At 40.4% G+C, this 25,812-nt stretch overlaps 1 protein-coding gene across 1 annotated transcript in view; it reads left to right on the forward strand.

Moving 5' to 3' along the window:
* SLC9A4 (solute carrier family 9 member A4) overlaps window positions 1-16,580 on the forward strand; it is a 30,677-nt gene extending 14,097 nt beyond the window's left edge. The window contains exons 3-12 of the mRNA XM_069970976.1: window positions 1,793-2,052; window positions 3,793-4,010; window positions 6,279-6,481; window positions 6,557-6,643; window positions 9,146-9,216; window positions 9,600-9,758; window positions 9,993-10,092; window positions 12,043-12,162; window positions 12,932-13,016; window positions 13,936-16,580. Coding sequence (XP_069827077.1) covers window positions 1,793-2,052; window positions 3,793-4,010; window positions 6,279-6,481; window positions 6,557-6,643; window positions 9,146-9,216; window positions 9,600-9,758; window positions 9,993-10,092; window positions 12,043-12,162; window positions 12,932-13,016; window positions 13,936-14,216 — 1,584 coding nt within the window. The 3' untranslated portion in view covers window positions 14,217-16,580. The remainder of the gene's footprint in view (window positions 1-1,792; window positions 2,053-3,792; window positions 4,011-6,278; window positions 6,482-6,556; window positions 6,644-9,145; window positions 9,217-9,599; window positions 9,759-9,992; window positions 10,093-12,042; window positions 12,163-12,931; window positions 13,017-13,935) is intronic.
* Window positions 16,581-25,812: the final 9,232 nt, after the last annotated feature.

A 25,812-nucleotide genomic window follows, 5' to 3' on the forward strand; every position in this document is an offset into this window, starting at 1 on the left:
TATCTTTATTCCATACAAAATGTCATGGGATGGAGAAGAGCAAATGAGCAGCTCGTCTCCATCCCACGACCAGTTCTATGAAGTAAAGGTCTGTGTTTTTACCGCAAGAGGTGAGTGACGCATCTTTACTCTCATATTGGACTAAAGTCCTTCTTCCATCAATCATTTTCTATCAGCTAGTATGTCAGGCAGCTCCCCCTCTAATGCTGCGTTTACACGGAACGATTATCGTGCGAAATTGCACGATAACGATCGAATTCGAACGATAATCGTACGTGTAAACGCATCGAATGATCAAGCGACGAGGGAGAAATTGCTCATTTTGATCTTACATGTTCTAAAATCGTCATTCGCTAAAAATTCGCAGATCGTTCCGTGTAAACAGTCGTTCACCGATTTTTCCCATGTGCGAGATAGGCTTAAGCGATCGCAAAACAATCGCAAAACGAATTTTCCGCACGATATATCATTCCGTCTAAACGCTTCGCTTTCGTTATGGAAAGAAAAAACTTTACTTCGAAATCGTTAATCGTACGATCGGGCAAATTATCGTTCCGTGTAAACGCAGCATTAGGTGGCTCAGTGGGTCACACCTGTGAAGTATTATACTATTATTCTTTTTCATTTGGGAAAAATATATCAGAAGTCAATACTGTAGGCATATTCAGATAGCAGGATTGAGACATTTCACACAATTCATTTTAGTATTATGATGTGTTATTTTGCACTGTAAGGCAGATGAAACAGCATTATTTCAAAGTGTTACTTCCATTTGTAGTAATCTTTTGACATGCCATCAGGTAAAAGAACGTCTGTGTAACGGCCAAAAAAAAGATTTCGTGTGAACATGAATATATTATTGGACAAATAAAAAACTAAAATGAAAAATTGGGTGTTCTGATGTTAACCTGAGTTTGGCTAGGTGGCGGGAGTAAACATAAAAATGTTCACCCTTAGTCATTGGTTTGCCTAGACTAGGCCCCAGTGTTAATCTGTATAAGTGTATCCCCGTCCTCAGTCTATTCACGTACACATACTGTTATTGTATACACTATGTGCTCTCTGATATCTGGATAGGTACCATATTGATATCTGAATTAGCAATATGCTTTTCCTGAAGGACAAATACCTGTCTATTTAAGTGCGCTGTTTTGCATAGCACATTCAGTTTAGTTTTTGTTCTTCGCAAATACTGAAGAAAAGTATTGATTGCTTTAAAATATATGACTGCTCTATGTGGATCTTTGGGAAAAATGACTTGTAATTGCTTAGAAACAAAGATTTGCACAGATAAATAAATAAATAGATGGGATTGATCAATTTCTTTGGTGAACAGAAATAATATTTTAAATATACATTTTTCAAATGGATTGTAAGTCCTGGGCTGTATGGCTAAATGTGTGGTTTAACTTTTTACATTATTTATTGTATTTTGTGAATACTTTCCTAAGCTTTTATAGGATTTACTAGAATAAAATTTTAGTATGCTATGAAATAGCTTATTGGTGCTGCTATTGGTGGTTTGAGTCCTTTTTTGTATTTTTAAGTCCAGATACGTGACATATGTCCCAGAAACCCAAAAGAACACATTCCATAATATTACATACATGGATGATCTGACATAACCTGCAGCCATACAATACAATAAATGCCTTATATCTTATATCATGTGGGATCAATCACATTGTTTTACAGTATTTGGAACTCTACTGTATATACATGTCGATAAAACCCTTGTTTTCTGTAAAGGTCTTTCAATTTACAAACAATCTATCTTATCTTTTTCCTTTAGGTTCTATATAACATTTTTATATCATTTACACAAATGCACACCTTTGAACAAATTGAAGCAGTGGACATCTTTGCTGGCATAGGACGTTTTTTTATGGTTGGCATTGGAGGCGTGTTTTTCGGGATCATCTTTGGATTCCTATCAGTGTTCATCACTCGTTTCACCAGGAACATCACTTCTATTGAGCCTCTTCTTGTTTTCATGTTCAGCTACCTATCCTATTTATCAGCAGAAGCATTCTACCTCTCTGGAATCCTGGCGTGAGTATTACAGCATTTTTTTTGTAGCAAATGCTTATTCACTATTTGATAAGAAGCCCTGCATAACACATTCATATATCTTATAAGATAGTAATATATTATATCAAGACTATGGGGGAGATTTATCAAACTGGTGTAAAGTAGAACTGGCTCAGTTGCCCCTAGCAACCAGATTCCACCTTTCATTTTCCAAAAAGTCTGTGAGGAATAAAAAGTGGAATCTGATTGGTTGCTAGGGGCAACTGTGCGAGTTCTACTTTACACCATGTTTGATAAATCTCCGCCTATGTTCATACCAAGTTTTTTTTAATGGTGTTTAGTTTATACTTAGAAAAAAGGTCATTATTTGTAATTATACCAGCAGTAAAAATAAATGCTTGGCATCTGTTTTCAAGTGACTCATGAAACCGTCTGTTTTTCGTAATTTTTGTTCATGTAAAAGCTTCATAGGACCAGAAAGTTGCAAGCAAAGACCTTACAAGATTTGAGGCTACATATACAGTTAGTATTTTTTTTTTTACATTACAGTGTAGGAAACATTTTGTCTAATCCCCGCCCCCCCTTCTTTTTTAACCAGCAACATTAGCTGTGGTAAACAGATCACAATCAGAGCCGTCTTTCCCATTGGAAAGGGTAGGCGGCAGCCAGGGGGGCTCATGACTAATAGGGAACCCTCTGCCCTGCCCAATGGGAAAGAAGGCTTTTCATATGGCTGCTAATCAGCTGCCGGACACTCACAGTGACTAAACCACATGTTGACACGCGGGCCCCCTTAGTCTGGTGGAGGCCCCAGCACACTAAACTAGTAGCATGACGCCAGGAGACTACGGCACTGCCTACTACTTTTAAATGACTGTCAGTGACATGATCTATGACAGCAAGTTCTGGCAGCTTACGGCATCCCTGTTTATCAGCTTTGCTGAGAGTTGCTGTTGGTGCCAAGGAGTCCCCAGCCACTGCCTCAGAACTTGCTTTTATAGATCATGTCACTGACAGTTATTTAGGAGTTACAGGTAGCACCATGGCCTCCCACCGCCATGCTGCTAATTTGCTTTGCTGGGGGCCTACACTGGACTGAGAGGGCCGCGTGTCAATGTGACAATCAAAGAGAGTAAATTATGTGGTGGTGGTCTATGTATGGGGCAGGTTGTGGGGCCCAGTTCACAGCTCTGCCTAGGGGCCCAAAATACTGCTAAGACAGCCCTGATCACAATGGTGTTACAGCGGAACTGAGTTTCCTTTTGCATTGCCTTTATCTTTCATAACAGACCACAAATTATTTCCTTCTTTTCAGAATATTCCATATTTCAACTGGTGAAGTAATTGCCTCCTACATTATTTAAAGTAGAAACAGTATTTTTTTCCATCAAGAAGAAACATCATCAATATACTGTACATTAACACCTAGTACATTGTCACCATTTCTAAGTATTAAAGGGGTATTTCAAGTTGGAACACTTATATCTTAATTGTACAGGATAGGGCATAATGGTCCAATGGTTAGACCCCCTGCGATATGAATGGATTGGTGAGTGGTGCATGCATGCTGCCGTTCCATGTATGATCTATGGAGCAGTGAACATTGAACACTCCCATAGAAACATTTGACAAATCTGTGATTAAGTTTAGTCCATTTCACAAAATGCATACAGTTAAGAAATCAATATACCAATATTTTGACGCAGGTTTTATAAATTTTCCATAGATAACATGGATTTATTAGCTTTTTATGCTCAACAGTATGACAGCCTGTGCAATGACCATGAAAAAATATATTGAAGAAAACATCTCAAAGAATTCAAGCGTAACCATAAAATACTTTATGAAGATGATGAGCAGCGTGAGCGAGACTCTGATATTTATATTCATGGGTGTCTCTACAGTAGGAAAAAACCATGAATGGAATTGGGCTTTTGTCAGCTTTACATTACTCTTCTGTCTCATTTGGCGAGCATTAAGTAAGATATTTTTTGTCTTGGTCTCTTTGTTTTGGCATCTATTAACACCCTACAACTGAATTAACTAATGTTCACTTTAAACCTAGATAAAAAGTTTTAAACATTTTGTTCAGCATTTTGTGTAAATTTTGTGCTAGCTTTCTATGTTGTACTTTTGTACTGTTATAAATCTGTCTCTTTAAAACGTAACTGTCATTTAAATGTCATTTTTTAGAAATAAAAAATATAAAATAGTACCTGCTATTTTAAGAAATTCTGTAATGGGTTTTATTAAGCAAAAGAGTTTCTTTCTGTACTCAAAAAGCTGTTTTGCAGTCTCCCTCCTCACAGAAGAAGAAGGATTTCTGTGTCCATTATGCTCTATGGAGAGAGGAGGATTGAGGGGGGGGTGAGTGAGCACAGAGAGGAGAAAAGGCAGCCCAGCAGAGCACATCATCCTGCAATCTTCTCACCAAGCTCCCAGATAAGCACTGACCTTTCTGACCTCTGAATCCAGTGTTTTATGTGTCCAGACAGTCTCCAAACTGCTGGGATGCTTCTCTGCTCTCCCTGCTCACTCACCCCCCTAAACCTCTCCCCCTCCATAGGTTATAATGGACTCAGCAAACCCACCTTCACTTTGCTCCTCTGTAATGAAGATGGCCTTGCCAGATAATAAGCAGATAAGAGGAAGAGGTGGAAAAAATGGATTGTGAGTACAGAGAGAGGCTTTTTTACCTAATAAAACCTGTTATAGAGTTTCTTAAAATCACTTATACTTTTTTTCTGCAAAAAAAGAATAATTAAATAACAGTTACACTTTAAAAAAACTTCTGACCTCTCCTAGCGACTGGCTATCAGCTTTAATCCCTTGAAGAATCTGACAGCAAGTGTTTGATGTTCCTGAAAAACCACTGTAGGATAATTTAAAAGAAATATTCTATAAAATGAAGCTATGCCCTATAAATACCCTCAGGATAGGGGATAACTTACTGATTACAGAGGGTCTGAATGCTGGAACCCTGTGGAAGCTTGAAAATGGGGACCTGATTCTACCTTGGGAATGGAGCAAAGGTTAGTTTTCTCCTATCCTCAGACTAATGAATAACCCTGAATTCATAGGACAGCCCCATTAAGCTTTACATACCTCCTATTAAAACAAATGGGGCAGATTCTCCAGATCCACAAATACACTTTGCTGCTCGGTTTTGTAACTGACATAAACAAGAAAAATTAGCCATAACACAGATGGCCAGCAGGATATGACCACTAGAGATGAGCGAACCTGCCGAGGTTCGGGTTCGTACGAACCTGAACTCTCGGCTTCTGACTGCCGCTGTCTGCCCGCTCCGTGGAGAGGCTGGATACAGCCGGAGGACTGCCTGGAAAACTGGGATACAGCCTATGACTATGGCTGTATCCCAGCTTTCCAGGCGTCCTCCGGCTGTATCCACCCTCTCCACGGAGCGGGCAGACAGCGGCAGTCAGAAGCCAAGAGTTCAGGTTCATTTGAACCCGAACCTCGGCAGATTTGCTCATCTCTAATGACAACTGGCAGCCACCTCAACAGGCATATTTGAAATCAGGGGTCTCACTTTATCCTAAATAGTGGGAGTCCTAGAAGTGGCATTGCTGGCTATCATACATTAATGGTATAGCCCGTGGTTATGCACTAAATGTCTCTAGAGGTAAAAACTGTGTGAAATACAATTTTCAATTATTTTTTGTGAATGCAATCAGGTGTCCATGAATCTAAAAAGTTTGAAACTCTACTTTTCTACTTCCTACTAGTGTGCAAGTTGTAAATAGCTTTTGAATAGAGATACATGAAGCGGCTTCGTTAGAGTTCATATAAAGCCTTGAATCCTTGAAAGCCTTTGAATCCCGCTGTCTGTCTGCTCCTTGAAGAAGGTGGATGCAGCCCGTGGATTGCCTTGAAAGCATAAATATAACCATATGCCATAAGCTGTATCCATGTTTCCAGCAGTCCTTGAGCTGTATCCTCCTTTTCAGCAGAGCAGACAGACAGCGGGATTCAAACACTGATTGTTCGGCTTGGTGCGAACCTTAAAAAAGCCTGCTTTGCCCATCTTTACTTTTGAAACATTAGGGCTATGTTCACACACTGTTAAAATGACGTCTGAATTCATTGGACGACTATCATTTAAAGTTCGTCCAAGGAGGTCTAATGAAAACAGCCGTCATTTTGATGGTGTGTGAACATAACCTAAAAGTATGTGTCAATATGTTTAAACACTATGTTGATCTTAGTTTTTCTCTCTTCTGTAGGTGTTTTACTTTTGTTCTCGGTCATAAATCGTTACCGGACATATCCATTCAGTTTTAAAGATCAGTTCATCATTGCCTACAGTGGCTTACGTGGTGCTAGTAGCTTTTCACTTGTGTTTTTGCTGCCAGTACTATTATTTCCAAGGAAAAACATGTTTATCACTTCTACTATTGTGGTTATATACTTTACAGTGTTTGTCATGGTAAGACAATTTATCCATATATCCATCACTAGATAAAACATGCAATGTGTAATATATCTTTTTATTTAAATACAGGGAATTACAATCGGACCATTAGTAAGATTTCTAAATGTGAGAAGAACATCTCGTGAAGAAACAATTAACCAAGAGATTCATTCACGAGTAAGTATAAAATACGAGAAGTCACCAAGTTCGGGGTCATGTAAAACACAAGGCTATAGAGTACATTTACAAAGGTCATGGGATGCTAAGGTTATTTCTAATGTGCAAACTACTTGTTTTACCTTTGGTTCTAATCCCCCATTAATTTTCTTTTAAATTAGTTTTTTTTTGCTTTTCATTTTTCTTCTGACAGTTTTCTATGTGAAATGTAATTTAAACAATGGTAACAAATTATTAACCCCTTCAAAAATACGTAGATATACGTTCCTACTGCTCATACTCCAAGCAGTAGGAACGTATATATACGTTTCTGAGGTGAGAGGGGTTTGATGTGTGCGGGACCGCTGCAGTGAGAGTGGCTATGCACACATCAGTGTTCCGGGAGCCGTGGATAATGATTAGAGATGAGCGAACCTCAAGCATGCTCGAGTCCATCCGAACCCGATCATTCAGCATTTGATCATTCAGCATTAGAAGTGGCTGCTGAAGTTGAATAAAGCTCTAATGTTGTCTAGAAAACTTGTATACAGCCAATGACTATATCCATGTTTTCCACATAGCCTTAGGGATTTATCCAACTTCAGCAGCCCTCGCTAATCAAATGCTGAACGATCTGGTTCGGATGGACTCGAGCATACTCGAGGTTCGCTCATCTCTAATAATAATCGATCCCGCAGCCGCAATGTATAGGGATTGAGGCATTTAAGGTACTCAGTGACAGGACAAGCTCCAGGACATGGCTGAGGGGGGTCCCGATCGCTTGTACCAACGGACGGGGTAATCCACTTACCTCCATCCTGTTGGATCGGCGTTCCATGTATAGAGTCTGCTGTCAGGCAGGCTCTATGCACAGATCACCGATAACACTGATCTTTGCTATGCTGTGGCAATGCATAGATCAGTTTATGCAATCTAGTGATTGCATGATTTACAGTGAAAACAAGTGTTAAAAAATTTGTAATAAAAAAGGTTTTAAAAAGTATTTAAAAAACCCTTATAAACCCCCTCCCAATAAAGGTTTAATATACCTCCTTGCCCATTATAAAAATAAAAATATGTAAAATAAATAAATAAACATTAAATAACATCTGCCTTATGGCTTATATATCGTAGCATGAGGTATTGTTCGACCTATTAAAATATAACATTAATGTTCCCGCACATTGAACCTCGTAAAGGAAAAATAAACACACACCAGGATTACAGATTTTTTTTAAATTTGAAAAAAAATTATTAAAAAGTGATCAAAATTTTTCAGTTACACCAATATGATATTAATAAAAACTAGAGATCATGGTGCAAAAAATGACACCCCAACCTGCCCTGTAGGTGGAAAAATAAAAGCGCTATGGCTCTTAGAAGGCGGGGAAGAACATTGCCTTAATTTGACCCAGACATGTGTGCATCAATGGGCTCTGTCTTGAAGGGGTTAAAGATGCTTAAAATGTTGTAGACTTATGCTACGTTTACACGGAGCGATAATTCGACCAATCGATCTTTTAACGATTTTCAGCATTTAGATGAATAAATTGTTAGAAAAATCGTTTAAAAAATTCGTAAGAAAAATCGTTATTGCGGTAGTTTTTAAGATTGCTTAAGCCCATCTTTTACATAGGGTAAATCGGTGAAAGACTGTTTACACGAAACAATCTGCAAATTTTTAGTGAACGACGAACAACGATTTAGGAACATGTTGAAAGATCAAAATCTCTCGCTGTCTCTCGCTCGTCGCTTGATCGTTTGCTATGTTTACACGGTACGATTATCGCTCAAATGCGATCGTTATTGAGAAAATTTGAATGTTAATCGTTCAGTGTAAACGCAGCATTACTTAGCTATGTGTTTTATCTTCTTTTATCTACAATTACTGTTTTATATTAAATACTGAGAACATACTCCTTCTGATGTCTTATAAGGGCAAGTCCACACTGAGCAAATTCGTCAGAGAGTTCTGCCGCGGAATCCCGCCTGCCTCAGTGTCAAACAGCATGTCTATGTGAGGGCTTGCACGCCTCGGTTCTCTGCTCAAAGAGTTGACATGTCAATTCATTGAGTGGAGGCGCGTGAGTCCTCCCACAGAGTTGCCCTTTGACACTGAGGCAGGCGGGTTTCTGCAACTGAACTCTCTGCCGAATTTGCTCAGTGTGGACTGGCCCTTAATTAGTATGTGAACCCCATGATGACCAAATGCAACCAGTGGATGGTACAGGATAGGGAACATCGTATAAAAATAATCTGCAGCAGTCCAAGTATGTAAGAAGAGATATGTTGAATCTACTGTACGTAGCTTAACCTGTCTCTCCTGTCCGCTAAATGTAGAAATCTTATTTTCAGCTGTGTCAATAGAAAATGTATTCTGATAGTTATCATAAAATCTCTTTTGGAACACACAACACCTGTTGATAAAATGATCACAGGGCATCTTACTACTGGCATCCCATTTTAGAAGAACGCCATCTTAATGTATTTCTTTAACATTTCTCATTACTTGTTACTTGTTAGCTAATGGATCATCTGAAAACAGGAATTGCGGATATATGTGGCCATTGGGGACACTATCAAGTGAAGGAGAAGTAAGTAAAAAAAATGTTTGCAATCAACGCACGGTGGGCTGGGGGCGGCGGCAGCCCGGGTTTGCCTCAGGCGGCAGAAAGCCTGGGAACGGCCCTGAGAACTGGTGTGTTCTTATGTAGAAGAGGTACTTTTGTGGCCTTACAGGCTTCAGGACTGTGGCTGTCTCTTTTGTACCCCTTATTGTTACTGCTCTTTACATTGATTTTGGGCAGGACTATTAATTTATGTTATAACATTTATTTTGCTCTTAACTTATAATTATTATTCTGTGTAACCATTTCAAATGTGTCAGTCTTCATGTAGCATGGTGCAGGCAGATTATTAACTTGTTGTATAATTTTTGGTAATAGCTACAGATATTACATATAAATTTGTGTTTCAGGTTTAAAAAAGTTGATCACAAGTTTTTAAGAAAAGCTCTTATTCGTGAAAGTCAGCCTAAATCAAGTATAGTTAATCTTCACAAAAAACTTAAAATTAAACAAGCCATCGAGATGACGAAGTTTGGCATTAAGAGAGATTTGTCGGAGACATCATTACAGTAAGTGGTATTTGTAGTTGTTGGATGAATCTACCACAGCAGTGTCGTACTATTAGACATAGCACAAAAAATACTCAAGTCGTAGACTGGCCCTCGAAAACCATTTCAATTTGTCATGTGGTCCCATGGGAAAATTAATTGCCCACCCCTGGCCTAGAGTCTTGTTAAAGCTACCCAATTTGGCAAGCCTGAACAGATACTGTAATAATACTTGTATCCTTTAATACTTTCTAGAACCTATAGAAAACAAAAACTGGCAAGAACATTTTCATCAGAAGAAATTGTACAGATGAAAGGCATATTAACAAATAGTCTATATCGTGTGCGTCAAAGGGTAAGATACAACTCATTCTATAAGCCTGTTCATAAATTAGGTATACTTATAAAGTAATATACAAATCTAAACATGTTAGCAAACAGTCCTAAAGTAAGCCATAAAAGTCACACTTTCTAGGTTTTAACATGCACTAGGAACATTAGAAGAAGAATGCGATCTGCTGCAGATTCAAATCTGCGCCATCAAATCTGCTGCAGATCCTGTACATGTGAACGCACCCTAAAGAGGACCTGTGATCAGTCTAAAAAATGAAACCAGGGGGGAAATTTATCAAACATGGTGTAAAGTGAAACTGGCTCAATTGCCCCTAGCAACCAATCAGATTCCACCTCATTCCTCACAGACTCTTTGGAAAATGAAAGGTAGAATCCGATTGGTTGCTAGGGGCAACTGAGCCAGTTTCAATTTACACCAGGTTTATTAATATGTGTATGTGAATTTGCTCACACATACAGGCAATGACTGAAATGATTGGAAAACAATGTGCAGCCCAATCTTGCGTTGCAGCCCAAGTAGAATGTCAATTAATGGAAAGGGCACCTGGGCCTTGTGGTGCCACAGCCTATCATGCTCAAGGGCTTGGCAGGTCCTTGCAGGTTACCCACATTTCCATTTGTTGGAGCAGGGCAGCAGAAAAATTGAGAGTTGTTGTAGTGTAGTGTACTGCGGAATAAACAGAAGGACGCCAATGTTGACAGGTTCTCCTCCTTCTATCTCTCTATGGTCACTCCTCCACCCTTCCTCTACACTATTATTATTATTTATTTATAAAGCACCCTTAAAGGGAATCTGTCAGCACCTTTTCTTGTTCTGAGGTGCTGACAGTGTGAGGAAGGTCAGTGTGTTGTAGTGGGGTCTCATACCTTTATTTTTCCAATCGGCCCTCTTCTTTCGGTAATTTATCTTCATAACTGTCAAAGAGGGGGAGTGGTGATGGCTTCGTGCCGCACTTTGGCCCGCCTCACCACTCCCCCTCCCAGCTTGTATTGCATATTCATGGAGCCGGTCCCCCGGCCTCCTGGTGGCGACATCAGTATCTTCCTTGTTCTGTGAAGTGTGCGCATGCTCCCGCGGCAATTTGCGCATGTGCCGTAGCGCATCTACTCCGACGCACTACGGCGCATGCACGAATCGCCGCGGGAGCGTGCACGCACTTCACAGAACAAGGAAGATACTGATGACGCCGCCAGGAGGCCGGGGGACCGGCTCCATGAATATGCAATACAAGTTGGGAGGGGGAGTGGTGAGGCCGGCCAAAGTGCGGCACAAAGCCATCACCACTCCCCCTCTTTGACAGTTATGAAGATAAATTACCGAAGGTACAGGACCGATTGGAAAAATAAAGGTATGAGACGCCACTACAACACACTGACCTTCCTCACATTGTCAGCACCTCAGAACAAGAAAAGGTGCTGACAGATTCCCTTGAATTACAGAGCACTATACAAGCAATGGGGGTAACAAACAGGAACATTACAAGATCAAAAACACATTACATGAAGGCAAATGGCAGACTGTTACATGGGGAAGAGGACCCTTCCCGCGAGTGCTTACCACTAACTCCTCCTTCCCCTTACAGGAAACCCTCCCTTAGCTATGGAGGGTATTGGAGACTGAGCAGAGACAACTCACCTTCTAGGGCCATCCATTCCAGTGTGAGTGTCTGACTAATGCATGAATCAGTTGTTTTGACCATAACACAAAGTAGCCACTAAATGACGCCAATATCCACAGTGCACAAATCATACATGAAAAATGTAAATCAGAGACAGACTTTACCAGTACATCAAAGGAGTGACTTATCTCACAACCATAATGCAGCTGCACAGCATGTGGTGGGACACTGCACATGCTACACTAAAAAATTGCAAGGTCAGTTACAAATTTAGGTTCAATATATGCACAGAAATGACTCTGATTCTCTATTCTTTCTTCCCTTGGTTCTAGACATCTTCATATGTCAAGTACAATTTACCAAAAGAGGACAGCGAAAGGCAAAACAAAGAAATACTGGTTCGCCGTTTCTCAAACATTAAAAAAGGCAGCAGCCTCCCATGGGAAAGACAGGTAAATGATATAGATGGGTAATGGTGAGGCCTACTGAGGGCCCCCACACTGGAATAAAGATCTAAAGACTAAACTGCATCATTCAGGTTTTATGTCCCCAAAAAAAGGCAAGCTGACAACGTATCAAAATCAATCTTTTTTTTCTTAGACAATTGGTGTTGGGAGGGAATGGTGATTTTTATTTTTTTATTTACCAACACATTTAGAAGTTTTGAACACACTTAGAAGTTGGGGTTCAGGGAAGCTTTGGACTTGAATGTTATCACATCTAAATGCATTGTGAAATAATGATAACAGATTCCCCAGAGAATAGAGGTAATTTCCATATTCTAACAGCCCATGTGTGAACTATCTCCCATTGTGCACTGGGCACTTATGATACTGCAAACACAAATGTGTGTGGTACAATGATTGACAGCTGGCTTATCGTTGGCTACAATAAAATCTAGCACAGCTGAAGATGAGACGACGATCAATCTCTTTGGAGGAGGCAGAGGCGGCATAATGATGGAGCCGTGGTCCGAGAGTAGGGTGGGAGCAAACACTGTCACAGACCCCCCGCGGTGACACGGTCACCTTGAAATAAACATTTTATTTAACGAACATGCCAGATCAGACAACCAAGATAAAAAGGTACCTGAGAAAAACTTGAAGCACTGATATGCGCATATTGTATTCGTGCTGTCAGTGTCCTTTTAAGAAGAACAGCAAATTTTCTTTAAAAAGAAAAGGTGGTTGAATTAAATAGAACGTATACCTCTCTTTATAGACAGATGCTCAGAATGTCCGCTATTTATCACTCCCCCATGACTGCTATAAACCAGGGGAATACTTTGAGCAAGAATCCTTTCCAGGTAAGATATATTTGAGTATACTGCTACTAACAACTGTGGAAAAAAAATCATTTAAGAAAACTGGAAAAAAGAGAACGTTGCAAAAAAACAAACAAAAAAACTTCGAAGTGTTAAAGGAAAACAACTGCAAATCAGGTTCTAAACTGCGCACAGTGTTAGGGCAAGGAGACACGTGGAACCTTTACATATCCATCTGTGCTTCCAGAGTGTAAAAAATGCTTTTATTCTTCAGTACAAAGAGCCAAAGAGGCTTTCCCAGGCTTCTGAAGTGCAAATGCTGAAGGCCGTAACATGGCCTCACTCCCCCTCCCATCCCTATCCCTTCTTGATTGTTAGTCAACTGGAAGCTAAGCCTTGACTGACAGTCACAGTCACAGCCTGCTGCAGATCAGAAGTCTCTGACTCTTTGCACTGAAGAATAAAAGTGTTTTTCTATGTTCTAATACAGGGACGAATATATAAAAGGTGCCAGGTGTCTACTTGACCTAACAGCTATCTAACAGTTTCAGCAGTTTGGAATGTGAATTACAATATAGCACTATACAAATTACTAACAATATATATGTCCATTTTTGAAAGGGGAACTATCAGCAGGAAGAAACCTACTGATAGTTCCCGGTAGACGCCAAAGTCTTCTTACCAATGGCAGCCTTCTCAGCATCTCAAGTGCCACAGTTTTCCGGATAATTAATGCAATACAAATTGCTGATTAACTGGTTAGGACCCTTGGAGGCATTTCTGTATTGCAATAATTATCCGGAAAACGGCAGCACTTGACATGGTGAGAGGACTAGCGTCGGTAAGAAGACTTCGGTGGTTATCGGGAACTATCAGTAGGTTCCTGCTCACAAACCTGCTGATAGTTCCCCTTTAGGAGTGGTTGATTCTCCATTCTAACTTTTTATTGGTTTTCATTCAGGTCATGACACTGATGACACTGATGACAATGACTCTGTATTTGAGGAGCAAACAGAGATCTTACTTAGTCCTTTAGCAAAGACACCATTACATAAAACTAAGGAGCAGGGAGTTCAAGGCGGAAGGACCAGGGCCAGAGGGCTGAATTGGCCAAAGAAGCCCAGTAAACAGATGACAGCAAGGTCAATATATCAACCGGAAAAAGCAATACCATATTTTGACACAGTAGAAGAAGAAGAAAATGATGATTGTAATGTAGACAGTAACAATGACATACTGTAGCAATAAAACAGTGTAAAATGCTGAGTGACTACAACGCAAATTAATCAATGTAGTAATTGTAATGAAAGAAAATAGGACAAACACTGCAAGTCTCTCCATAATATTAGTAAATATCTATTCAGAGCCATTAAGATGGAACAACATTAGTTATGTAAAAATAGTTTAATGTTGTAAGTACTTGCGATGTAGGCATCACTGGTCTGTACGGTGGACTGTACAAGACTACATAGACCTGTGGGCATAAAGACTGAACCATACACCCATGAAGTAATACAACTGGAAAGGCAATATTACGTTCAGTATATTACAAAGAGCCCATGCACACTATTGCATAATGGACCTGCACAACCTCCAAGCTGTACAGAGCAGTAATCGGGAATCGGTACAGTTCTATAGAGCCTTATTGTAATGGATTATGAGTGCCTAGAGTTCCAGAGTATGAGGGGGAACCTTGGTGTGTAATAGCGTTAAAGCCTGAGCAATATTTACTATCACGGTCCTGACTGCAGCCAGTCTGTGAATCATAATAGGTTACCGTATAGACAGTTACACTGATATTGTACTTTGGCTGTGACACCTATCATTACTGTGTCTTTCGTTGCTCCTAACTCTCACAATTTTAAATGGCTGTCCAGTTTTACAGTATATAATAAAGGTTTTATTTTATACTATGTAAGGTGTATTGGGAAATTTAGAATTCCATTGTATGGACTCCTTATGGAGTTCCTTAGTACAGTGTTAGTGCACAAGGTTTTGCAATGTCCATGAAACCTAAAGTATATAATTCAATTTTCATGCCGTTTTAAGGGAGACTAACAGCAGGCTAGAGGACTTTAAAGGGGTAGTCTGGGAAAAATTTACTTTACTAGGAGATCGCGGGGGGTCTGACCCCTGAACCCCCCGGCGATCTCTGTATTGGACCCGGTTGGCTCTGTTGTGAGTAGAGCCCCGGGTCGGCACGTGACCCGCGGCTCTATTTATTCCTATGGAGCAACGGAGAGAGCCAAGTACACTGGAAGAGCAATGTACTAGTCCTGTGGATAGGGGAAAAGTAAATTTTTCCTGAAATACCCCTTTAACCTGCTGATATGATCCCATAATACAAGGAATACCGAGGATTAAGGTAATTTTTCAATGCCGTTTTTGCTAAATCTTGTACGCAAATTAGGCAGCTTGGTGCATAAGGGACAGGACTATCTCCTAAAGTGCCCGATCCGCCCTGCTGGCCTCCCTTCTCATGAATATAGAGGCAATGTAATGCCGCGACATCACTCCGGCGCTCATCACTGCATAGGAGAAGTATTAAGGAGGCAGGCTGGATTTGTGCATTGAGTGTAACATCCCCAGTGTAACAAACTGCATAATCTGCATATTGAATAAAGTGAAGATTTACTAACAACAAAACTAAGGATAATTGTAAAAAAAATACCTTCACACCTAACATTCTGTGAGTTATAGGAACATAACAGAAGGTTAGAGTCTTAGTTTCCCTTTAAAGAGATGCAGATGAACCACTTGATAAAACAATTATCATAAGCTATATCTGTCTAGAAAAAGGATGTTTACACGATGTTAAAATTATCTGAAATCTTGTTTGCGTTACTATGCGTTACTTGTTATTTTGTGATACTATGTTCTTTTGTAATAATGTAAATGTTAATTTATCAGATTTTTATGGCACCAAACTGGAAATGTACAGATGGAACTATGGGTCCCCAAATTAAAAGTTAGTGTCTAAATTGCCACTTTCAATAAAACTAAAAAATAAAGTTCTAAGGCCATAATACTTGCACTCTCCTTGGCTGTTAAAAGAAACCGTTGCACCTTCCCCACCCCTAGTTTACTAGAATTCCAGCAAAGTTCTTGTACATGGGATTTTATTACTTTGTATGTTGTCTCCTTAAAGGGGTTATCCAGGATTAAAAAAAATTACAGTCTGCATTAGTGCATGTAAGAACAGATCACCGCCAAATCATGGATCTGTAAAATTACAGTTGTGTAAATAGAGCCATAGAACCCTATGGGATTGTACTTTTTCTGTAATTGGGGATCTGCTGCACTGCCCTATCTTGGCTGAATGGGCTGTCACTCCCGAGACAAATTCTTCTAGGAGGTGGAGGCTCTGCAGTCACCTGGGGACACCTGTGACACCGCAACAGGACGCTAGGGGAGAGAGGACGGGTAAGTATAGGCTCTGTTATTTTCTATATGACAGCATTAATATATTTAAAGTTGTATTATATATTAACGCCAGATAACCCCTTTAATGAATTCTACCTCATTGTGTGTTGTGGCTGATTACATTACTGTCCTGCTAATTAAATGACATGTAATAAAATTCTATTGATGACACACTGTCTAAAAGGATTGTATCAGTCATTGGATTTTTTGCAGAGTAGGCAAAATCTTTAAGAGAAGGTAAGTAATTGTGTTCAAACATGGCGTTTATTTTGCATTAATGATCTGTTATTGCCGCTATTTTATAGTGTTTGCGCATGTTGCACTAAAACAGCATCAAAATTGCTGCAAAAGTCCATCATTAACACAAAATAAGCATCGGCGTAGAAATTTATCAAACATGGTGTAAAGTGAAACTAGCTCAGTTGCCCCTAGCAACCAATCAGATTACACCTTTCATTCCTCACAGACTCTTTGGAAAATGAAAGGAGGAATCTGATTTGTTGCTAGGGGCAACTAAGACAATTCTTCTTTACACCATGTTTGATAAATCCCCCTCCATGTGTGAACACAGCCTAAGGGCTTTTTTTTTAATCAGTGTGGAAAATTGGGCCCTGTTGAAACAGAGTTTTTCTTTTGCTTTATATACAACAATTGGTTCCATACAAATGAAACAGAGTAATTCACCTGCTAAGTGAAAGCAAATAACTTTAAGACATGAAATGAAATATTTCTGCTAGTTTCAGGGTCTAATAGTATGAGAATGAGTAGAAAGGCTACTGTTTGGTTAACAAATCTACTAAGATAAGTGTGATGCAAGTACAGCAAATAAGTGCCTAAGAACTTTGATATAAAATACTTTAATGATAACTTGGTCTATCTATCTAGAAAGCCATTGCTCATTAACTGAAACTCAAACAGGTTTTTCTTGATATCTCACAACACTGGAATATTTTAGTTTCTCAAGCTTAGGAAATGTCTGCCATCATCAATACAGGACTGTCATAAACACCATATGATTTTAAAGTGGAACGATCAGCGCGTTAGATGAATCTAACCTACTGATAGCCCCCAATTGTGTACAGGGCACCAAAAAGGGAGGTATGTGTTTTACCATCCTCTTCGGCACTGTTCCCGTGCTGTTAGTAGTTGAATCCTCGGCCCTGAGAATCCTTATGGTGCCCTGGGCTGAGGGTTTAACTACTAACAGCACAGATTCAACTGCTAACAGATTTCCCTAGCCTTTAAAATCATATATTTATGAGAGTCCTGAAATAAATATCCAGCATGAAGTGGGTTCATATTCCGCCGCAATATACACCAAGGGGGACATTTATGAAGACCAGCATACTCATGCCAGTCTTAAATTAGGCTCAGTCTCCAATTGCCGGCAGGTACATTGCTTTAAGATTTTAAAAAAAAGGCCGCAGCACCCGTCTATTGATGTTAAAATCCTAAAGTGGTGTACCTGCTGGTACATTCCCTATAAATATAATGATGTTTAAGTTATGATGTTTCATTGGTGTTCGACGTACAATGACCAGCTGAAACTTTATAAAATTAATTATGCTATACTATTAAATAATTTATCCCAGGATAAATTATCCCCGCGGCTGCCGGGAACGGGTAACAGGTGCGTTAACTGTTTGTTTTTTTAAAGTGGTCACCCTATGCGGTGGGGATGTGGATTTTTTAGCTCCCCCACCGTATGGGGCGGCCATACCCGGCGTTTAAGACAACCCCCGAAGACTTTTCGGGGTTAAAAAGTCGTTTTATACGCTGGAAAAAATGGTACATTAAAAATATTGCTAATAATAATTGATTATAATGCGGGCCATTGAAGTCAATGGGAAATTGGCCAGCAGTTCACTGACAGTATAGAATAGCCATAATTGATTATAATCCTCCAAATAATATACATGCTCATTATTTACTACCTCCTTTTACAAAACATGGAGTTTTTTTTTTTTTTTTACCTGTTCGCACATTGTTTTTATTACCACTCAAAAGAGGGCTGCATTTTGGTTTTGTTTTTCTGTGTGCAAACCCAGCCTAAATGTTATCCCCCTATCAACCACTACTGTAATATTTCTACAAAAGTTTTGATACTTCTGAACATTGTTGACCCTCAACAATGTTCGGAAGTTTGAATTCCATTCACGGGATGGCCACTGATCAGCTATTTATCTTGTTTTGTGGATAGGGGATACCATTCAATATACAGTATACTCCTTTAAAGCAAATTCACTTATGATAGGGAACAAGCAAAAAAACATTTATTGAGCTATTATTTTCTGTGGTGGCATTTCACTTTCCTTGCAAATAAGATAGGATGTTGCTGCCATCTGGTGCTGACTACAGAGAAGGCAGGTCTACATGATTTATGTTTACTATGTTTTCAGTTCATAAGGCTATCCAAGTTGTAAAACAATGCAGGCTAGGCAATCTTAGTAGGTAGAGGTTTCATATAAAATCCCATGGTTTCATATAAATAATTCTTTTTATAACTTAACATCAACTGTGTGGAACCATTATTACCTGCCTCAAGCCAAGTTTTATTCAAGCAGAAGAGTGTGTGCCTGTGTCTAGAGGGAGGCTAAAATTCTAAAATGCAGATCCTTTCCTAATGGTGCGTTTACACAGATAGATTTATCTGAAGGATTTTTGAAGCCAAAACCAGTAATAGATGTAAAAATAGGAGAACTCTCAATGTTTCCTTTATGACCTGTTCTCTGTTTATAGCCTGTTCCTGGCTTTGGCTTCAAAAATCTGTCAGATAAATCTCTCTGTGTAAACGCACCATTAGCCTCCTGTATTTTATATGTCAAAACAGCTGTGATAGGATATTGGTGCAATAGCAATAAAAAAACAAAAACCTGACAATCTGATGGCTACATGCGTATCTCTGTAATTGTAAAGTGCTGTGCAATAGAAAACCAATAGGACAGTGGTGCCAACAGACTAATATTCTGGAACCAGGCTGCAGAGCAGCTTCTCCTTTAATGATATAATTACATAAGGGATTACATTATGGCTCTTCTCCATTTATAGACTAGTGCCGATGTCTCTGTTAGTGGCACCATGGGAGAGGCAGTCATGGGAAATCTGTATTCCCTGCAGCTTCCCTCTAATGCAGATGAGAGAAATTCTCCTAATACAGTTCTCTAAGATACACATTTAGGTTTTACAAAGGTGAGACCATGGGTAATTGTGAGGTTTAAGTATTGTTCCTAGTTAAACCATGAATATTGTTATTGTTCCTCTTCCAGAAAAAATAAATGAAGACATGGGAATAAAGAATAACATATCTGCTGGTATATTATAATTGGAATGATAATGAAAGAACAATGGTGAATTAAAGCATGTGTTTTACTTATAGGTTTGCAGCTTAAAATATCAGCAGGTTAGACGAATCTAACCTGCGGATATGTCCCTACTGCATAGGAAACGCTGAGAAGGAAGGTATGTCTCGTACCTTCCTCCCTGGCACAGTTTAGATACAGTTAGTAGTTTGCTCCACGGTCCGGTAAGACCATAAGGAGCACTGGGGCACCCGTAAAGAGCACTGCCGGCTCCCATAGCACCAATCTGCCCCCAGACGGACAGCCCCTTTATAAATATAATCAATAGAGCGGGCCGGCCAGATTAGCACTATGGGGGCGGGCAGCGCTCCTAACGGTCTTACCGTACCGTGGAACAAACTACTAACTGCACCCGAGGAGGAAGGTAACAGACATAATTTCCTCCTCAGCGTCTGCTGTGCAGTAGTGACATATCAACAGGTTAGATTTGTCTAATCTGCTGATAGTTCCCCTTTAACAAAATAATTGTTAATTGGGGTGGGGGAGTCTGGGGGGCACACATTTAGTTACCACCTGTGTCTGTGGCCAGCCATTTTATTCAGGAAATATGACAGTAGTTATTCTATACATCTCATTATTCTAAGCATCAGTATGATTTGCATTGATAGAAGAAATTACAGGCATTATTTTTGTTTATTTTTTTGTATGTGTAATAAACTAACAAATTCCTAGGCCTCATTCACACACACTTTTTTTTTGTTGCTTTTTTGGTTTAAATAAGCTAAAAACAAGTTTTTTTCCCCCTGGTGCTTTATGGGTTTTTTATGCCGTTTTTGCAGTGTCTTTGCAAAATAATGTTTTTGTGGGTTTTTTCCCTGCATTCCACTTGAGAATACACAACAGGCTTCTTCTATAGTGCACTTGTCAGCTTTTGCAATGGTTTACTTCGTGCCTATCTTTATACAGTATGTTGTAATTTAAAAAAAAAAGACAATTAAAAAAAGGAAAAAGTATTTTTTATAACAAGCAAAAAGAAATTCTACCAATGAAATCAGGACATCCATGTAGGAAATGACTGGCACATTGATAGTAAGGCCTTAGCACCTGTGTGCTATTATTATCTCCTTACTCATATGCTAGTTTTATCATCTACTAGGTAAAGTGATCTCTAAATGTCATCATATTTCAAGTAAAGTAAAATTAAAACTGGCCTTTCACCCTCTCAGAGGCCAAATAGGAAGTTACTGTGTCCTGTATGATGCTAGTCATAGTTCACAAAAGAAACAACTCATTTAGGCGCTGTTCAGATTTGTTGTACAAATCACTGATGCCTGACAGACCCCACTGACCCATCTTTAGGTCAAGATTTTCATTGTTTTGATAGGAAGAATAGAACTACAGTTTATGTAAAGCCTCTTACGCCAGCTTTATTGGCAAATAAACTGAAAGAGTGGATGATGCTTGGAAAAAACTTCCAGAAAATGTGGTAGGTAAATCTACAATAACAGAATTTAAACCTGCTTAGGAAAAACATATATTTACCCTAAGATAATAAGAAGGGAAATGCTAAAAGGACAGACTAGATCAGGGGTGGGGAACCTTTTCCATGTCGAGGGCCGGTCGGGCATTAATAAAATCATTCGAGGGCCGCGTACCGTGTGCGGCAGTTAGTAGCGTGGGTTTGCAGCACCCGGGGCAAGGCAAAGTATTGTTCCCCTAGTGCCCCTGCTATTGTAGTTAACCCCCAGTGATGCCCCTGCTATTGTAGTTAACCCCCCCAGTGATGCCCCTTGTAGTCTAGTTAACCCCCAAGTCATGTCCCTGGTAGCCTAGTAAACCCCCCCAGTGATGCCTCTGGTAGGCCTAGTTAACCCCCATCAGTCATGTCCCTGGTAGCCTAGTTATCCCCCATCAGTCATGTCCCAGGTGGCCTAGTTAACCCCCATCAGGCATGTCCCTGGTGGCCTAGTTAACCCCCATCAGGCATGTCCCTGGTGGCCTAGTTAACCCCCATCAGGCATGTCCCTGGTGGCCTACTTAACCCCCATCAGGCATGTCCCAGGTGGCCTAGTTAACCCCCATCAGGCATGTCCCTGGTGGCCTAGTTAACCCCCATCAGGCATGTCCCTGGTGGCCTAGTAAACCCCCATCAGGCATGTCCCTGGTGGCCTAGTTAACCCCCATCAGACATGTCCCTGGTGGCCTAGTAAACCCCCATCAGGCATGTCCCTGGTGGCCTAGTTAACCCCCAAATAAAAAAATAAACATCCCACTCACCTTACCTCTGCTCCCACGCTGTCCAGGTCCTCTTCTGTCCCAGGTCCTCTGTGCCGATCTTTCTCCTGCAGGCGGCGCGCGATGAAATGACGTCATCGCGCGGCCCGCAGGAGACTGAAGACACGCGCCGCTCTGCTGGGGAAGAAGCCGGCATAGACAGCATCCTCCTGTGTCCGGCAGCTGTCACAGACACCGGAGGATGCTGTGTATGCCGGCTCCTTCCTCCTCCAGAGCGGCGCGCATCACAGGGGAGCTGCGGGCCGCGGGCCGCATCGGGAGGTCTCAGGGGCCGGATGCGGCCCGCGGGCCGGAGGTTCCCCACCCCTGGACTAGATGGACCCAGTGGTCTTGTTCTGCAGACAATCTTCTATGTTTCTATGTAAGAAAAAAAAAAGAAAAAACTGTTTAGCAGAGGTTGCTGACTGCTTTGTTCTATGTTTTTATGTACTATGTGTTGGTACAGCATTTGTTCCATGTTTTTATGTACTATGTGTTGGTACAGTATTTGTTCTATGTTTTTATGTACTATGTGTTGGTACAGTATTTATCTTCTAAGAAATATAAACATGCAGATATTGATGGTAACCAGAATACACAAGCTGCTCACATAAACTTCACTCAGTCTGCCGCCCAGTAAAACCTGTTGCTTGTGTTGTTAATACAAGGTAATTCATTACTAGTGGGAGAACTTCAAAGCTTTTTAGCCTTAGTTGGGTAATGTATAGTATCTATTTACATAAGCTAGCCCTAGTTTTATCTTCTTTAGAACTCATGCACACATAATGCATGGACTGTACACAGTGGCCATTAGGACCTTATTAGTGACTTGTAATAACTTTGTGTGCCACAATGAATTGTATCCATGAAAGCATTATCTACACATTATAACACAGAATGCAATAGAACGGGCAACTTTTTCTCACTTATTTACAAGAAAACCATGAAAATAACATGGCCACTTTCTTTCAGAGACAACACGACTCTTGTCTCCAGTTCAGGTGTGGTTTGCAATTAAGCTCCATTTACTTCAATGGAACAGAGCAGCAAAACCCCACACAAAAGTGGGGCTATCTCTGGTAGAAAGTGGCAATGTTTTTGTAGCGCTAGATAACCCCTTTAAGTATGACTGGTAATTAAATCAGAGGCAGATTGATGCAAAGTATGGTTCCATAAAATTCTAGAGAATTATTTCAATCAATAGTAAATGAATCAATAATATAGCGAAACTAATGAAATGACTGGATAGGTAAAAAAAAAAAAGGAGTGATTCCAAATCTGTACTCATGCCATAGTGTGCTACATGCTAATGAAGCTGATAAAAGCCCTGCTGAAATATTTTCGGAGCTTTAAGAAGCAGTCGACAAAATATTTTTTATTTGTACCGTCGCTGAGTGCTGGCACATATACCAGCAATGATCGGTGTCCCGCGGCACAGCTTCGCTGCGTTTCTGTGGCGCTGTTCAAATCCCAAGTGAGGTCACCGCTCCTTTAACACCTCTTTATGCCTCCATATCAATCGAAGGCTGGAAGTGACGCTCTTCTAAGCCTCTCTATGAGAGCACTCTCATAGCTGAGCATTCATGTGTGGTGTCCTACAACGGGTGTTTCCACTTGGAACACCCCTCGCAAAAGCCTTGTACCTCAAAAGTAAAGTGGTGTGAAGTCATGTATAAGTTTTGTCCCTAGATGTCAGTATTATGTATATTTATGTATGTATATTGCACAGCTGTAGTCATGTAGGGGTTATTGTGTTGTATCTTGTGATTCTGTAGACCAATGAGAGAAACTCTTTCCTTCTGCCTATATCTATCCTCCTTTCTCCACCACTCACAGGAGCTGTTGCATACATGTAGGAAGTAGTCACATGTAGGAGGTAGTCACATGGGGAGAGGAAGTGTAGTTCAATTTCTCTTTGTTTCCCTGAAGAGTAGCACACACAGATGAGGCATCCCTGCTGAGCTTAGCCAGGAGCCTGGCTCTGCTAGGTTCCTTGTCCGGGACAGACCAGCTCTAGTGTACAGACACGTATGGAGAATATAGAGACTTTCTTTCTTGAAGCAACCTTTCTATTACCAATGCAGTGCTAAACACCTACAGAGAGGACAAGTTAGGGATCTCCCCAATCCACGCCGTGAACATCTCAACACAGTGCAAGACAGTATCCTAGAGCAGAGGAACTGACCTGGATAGAGCAAAGCAGCCAAGAGCCTACTTACTCTATCTCGCAGCGCAGGTGACACCGGGACACCCTCGGACACTTAGCTCAACTCAGGTAACCAAGACATATAGGATGAGTACCCGACACTACAGGGCAAAAGGTGGCATAGCGACAAAGGTAAAAACACAGGCACAATTATTCTTCTTCTTTCAAGTATTATTCTCAAGTATTCTTCTTCTTCTAAAGTTCTAGCAGAGCACAGTAGTACTACATTGGGTTGGGGACTCTCAAGACAAACTCCTCTCCACTTTTCTGAACTCTCTACTCTTCTCAGCACATAACCAAGTCAGCACTACTATCTTACTATCTACCTCTCTTAGTACAGATCTAGTGAGAGGAAGTCTGTATCAGCCAAGTATAATTAACCTGTATTACCAGAGACTTGCCAGTGAAACTGTTTTATTTATTCTACTGGGACTCAGTGATCATTGCACCAGCACCTACACACGAGCTACACTGTACTTGGGCAATTTCCCCATTCTGTGGGGGGCAGTACTGACAGCCCCGGTGGGTCATATCTCCACCATCGGGGATCAATATAGCCAGCCACAAAAAAATTTAAAGCAGGTATACCATAACACCTGTGTGCTGAGTTAGCACTGGCCTCACAACGACCTCCTAACCGGCTGAGCTACACTCAATCGATCATCCACCTTAAGGCTAGGTTCACACTATGTATCTGTGCGGCTGTATTGCGGGCGGTAAATCATCGGCCGTATTTTTCCGGTTCATGCGTACGCTGGAAAGTATACGATATACGGCTGCACAGTGCATACCATGTATGAGCCTACGGCCCGATCGTAAACGGACCCGTAAAAAATGAACAAGACCATTGTTTGCGGCTGGAACTGTGCAAATTCACGGCCGTGGATTGACAAGCGGTCCGTACGGAGTACTTCAAAAATAGCCGGCAATAATGCCGAATGCCGATGCCTCTAATAGTTAATATATTAAATTAATAAAACACATTTTCTTTGTAATAAAGTCCCTTTCGTTGTTAAATAATTTAATTCTAACGAATCCATCATTGTGCAATTAAATATACTGTTAAAATAAATATATATAAATAAATGTATATTTATATATATATTTATTTTTTGACAGTATATTTAATTGCACAATGATGGATTCGTTAGAATTAAATTATTAAACAACGAAACTGATTTTATTACAACGAAAATGTGTTTTATTAATTAAATATTAATTAGTACAGGAAGCTCCATTAAGCCGTTAATTCATATTCCCGGTAATAGAGCATTTTGTACTAATCAACACTTTACTTTAATGAAAACATCAAATAGTTCTTCTAATTATGTTATCACAATAGCATTATTAGAAGAAACATTTTGAATTATATGTGCGCTCAGCTGATTAGCTGATCGGCTGAGCGCACATATAAAGAGTCGGTCCGCAGTACAGTGACTTCATTGTGCTGCGGACCAGCGAAGAGGCAACATCAGGGTGAGTATACAGCTCTCCCCACCCTCTCCCCAGCACTGCACCCATCCCAGTAAGGAAGGGGGGTCACTTAACCCCTTCCTTGCTGGGATGGGTGCAGTCTGACATCAGTCTGGCCCCCAAGGGGTTAAGGGGGATGCAATACATCCTCCCTTAACCCCTT

This window comes from Dendropsophus ebraccatus, chromosome 5 (genome assembly GCF_027789765.1).
Source record: "Dendropsophus ebraccatus isolate aDenEbr1 chromosome 5, aDenEbr1.pat, whole genome shotgun sequence".
NCBI lineage: Eukaryota > Metazoa > Chordata > Amphibia > Anura > Hylidae > Dendropsophus > Dendropsophus ebraccatus.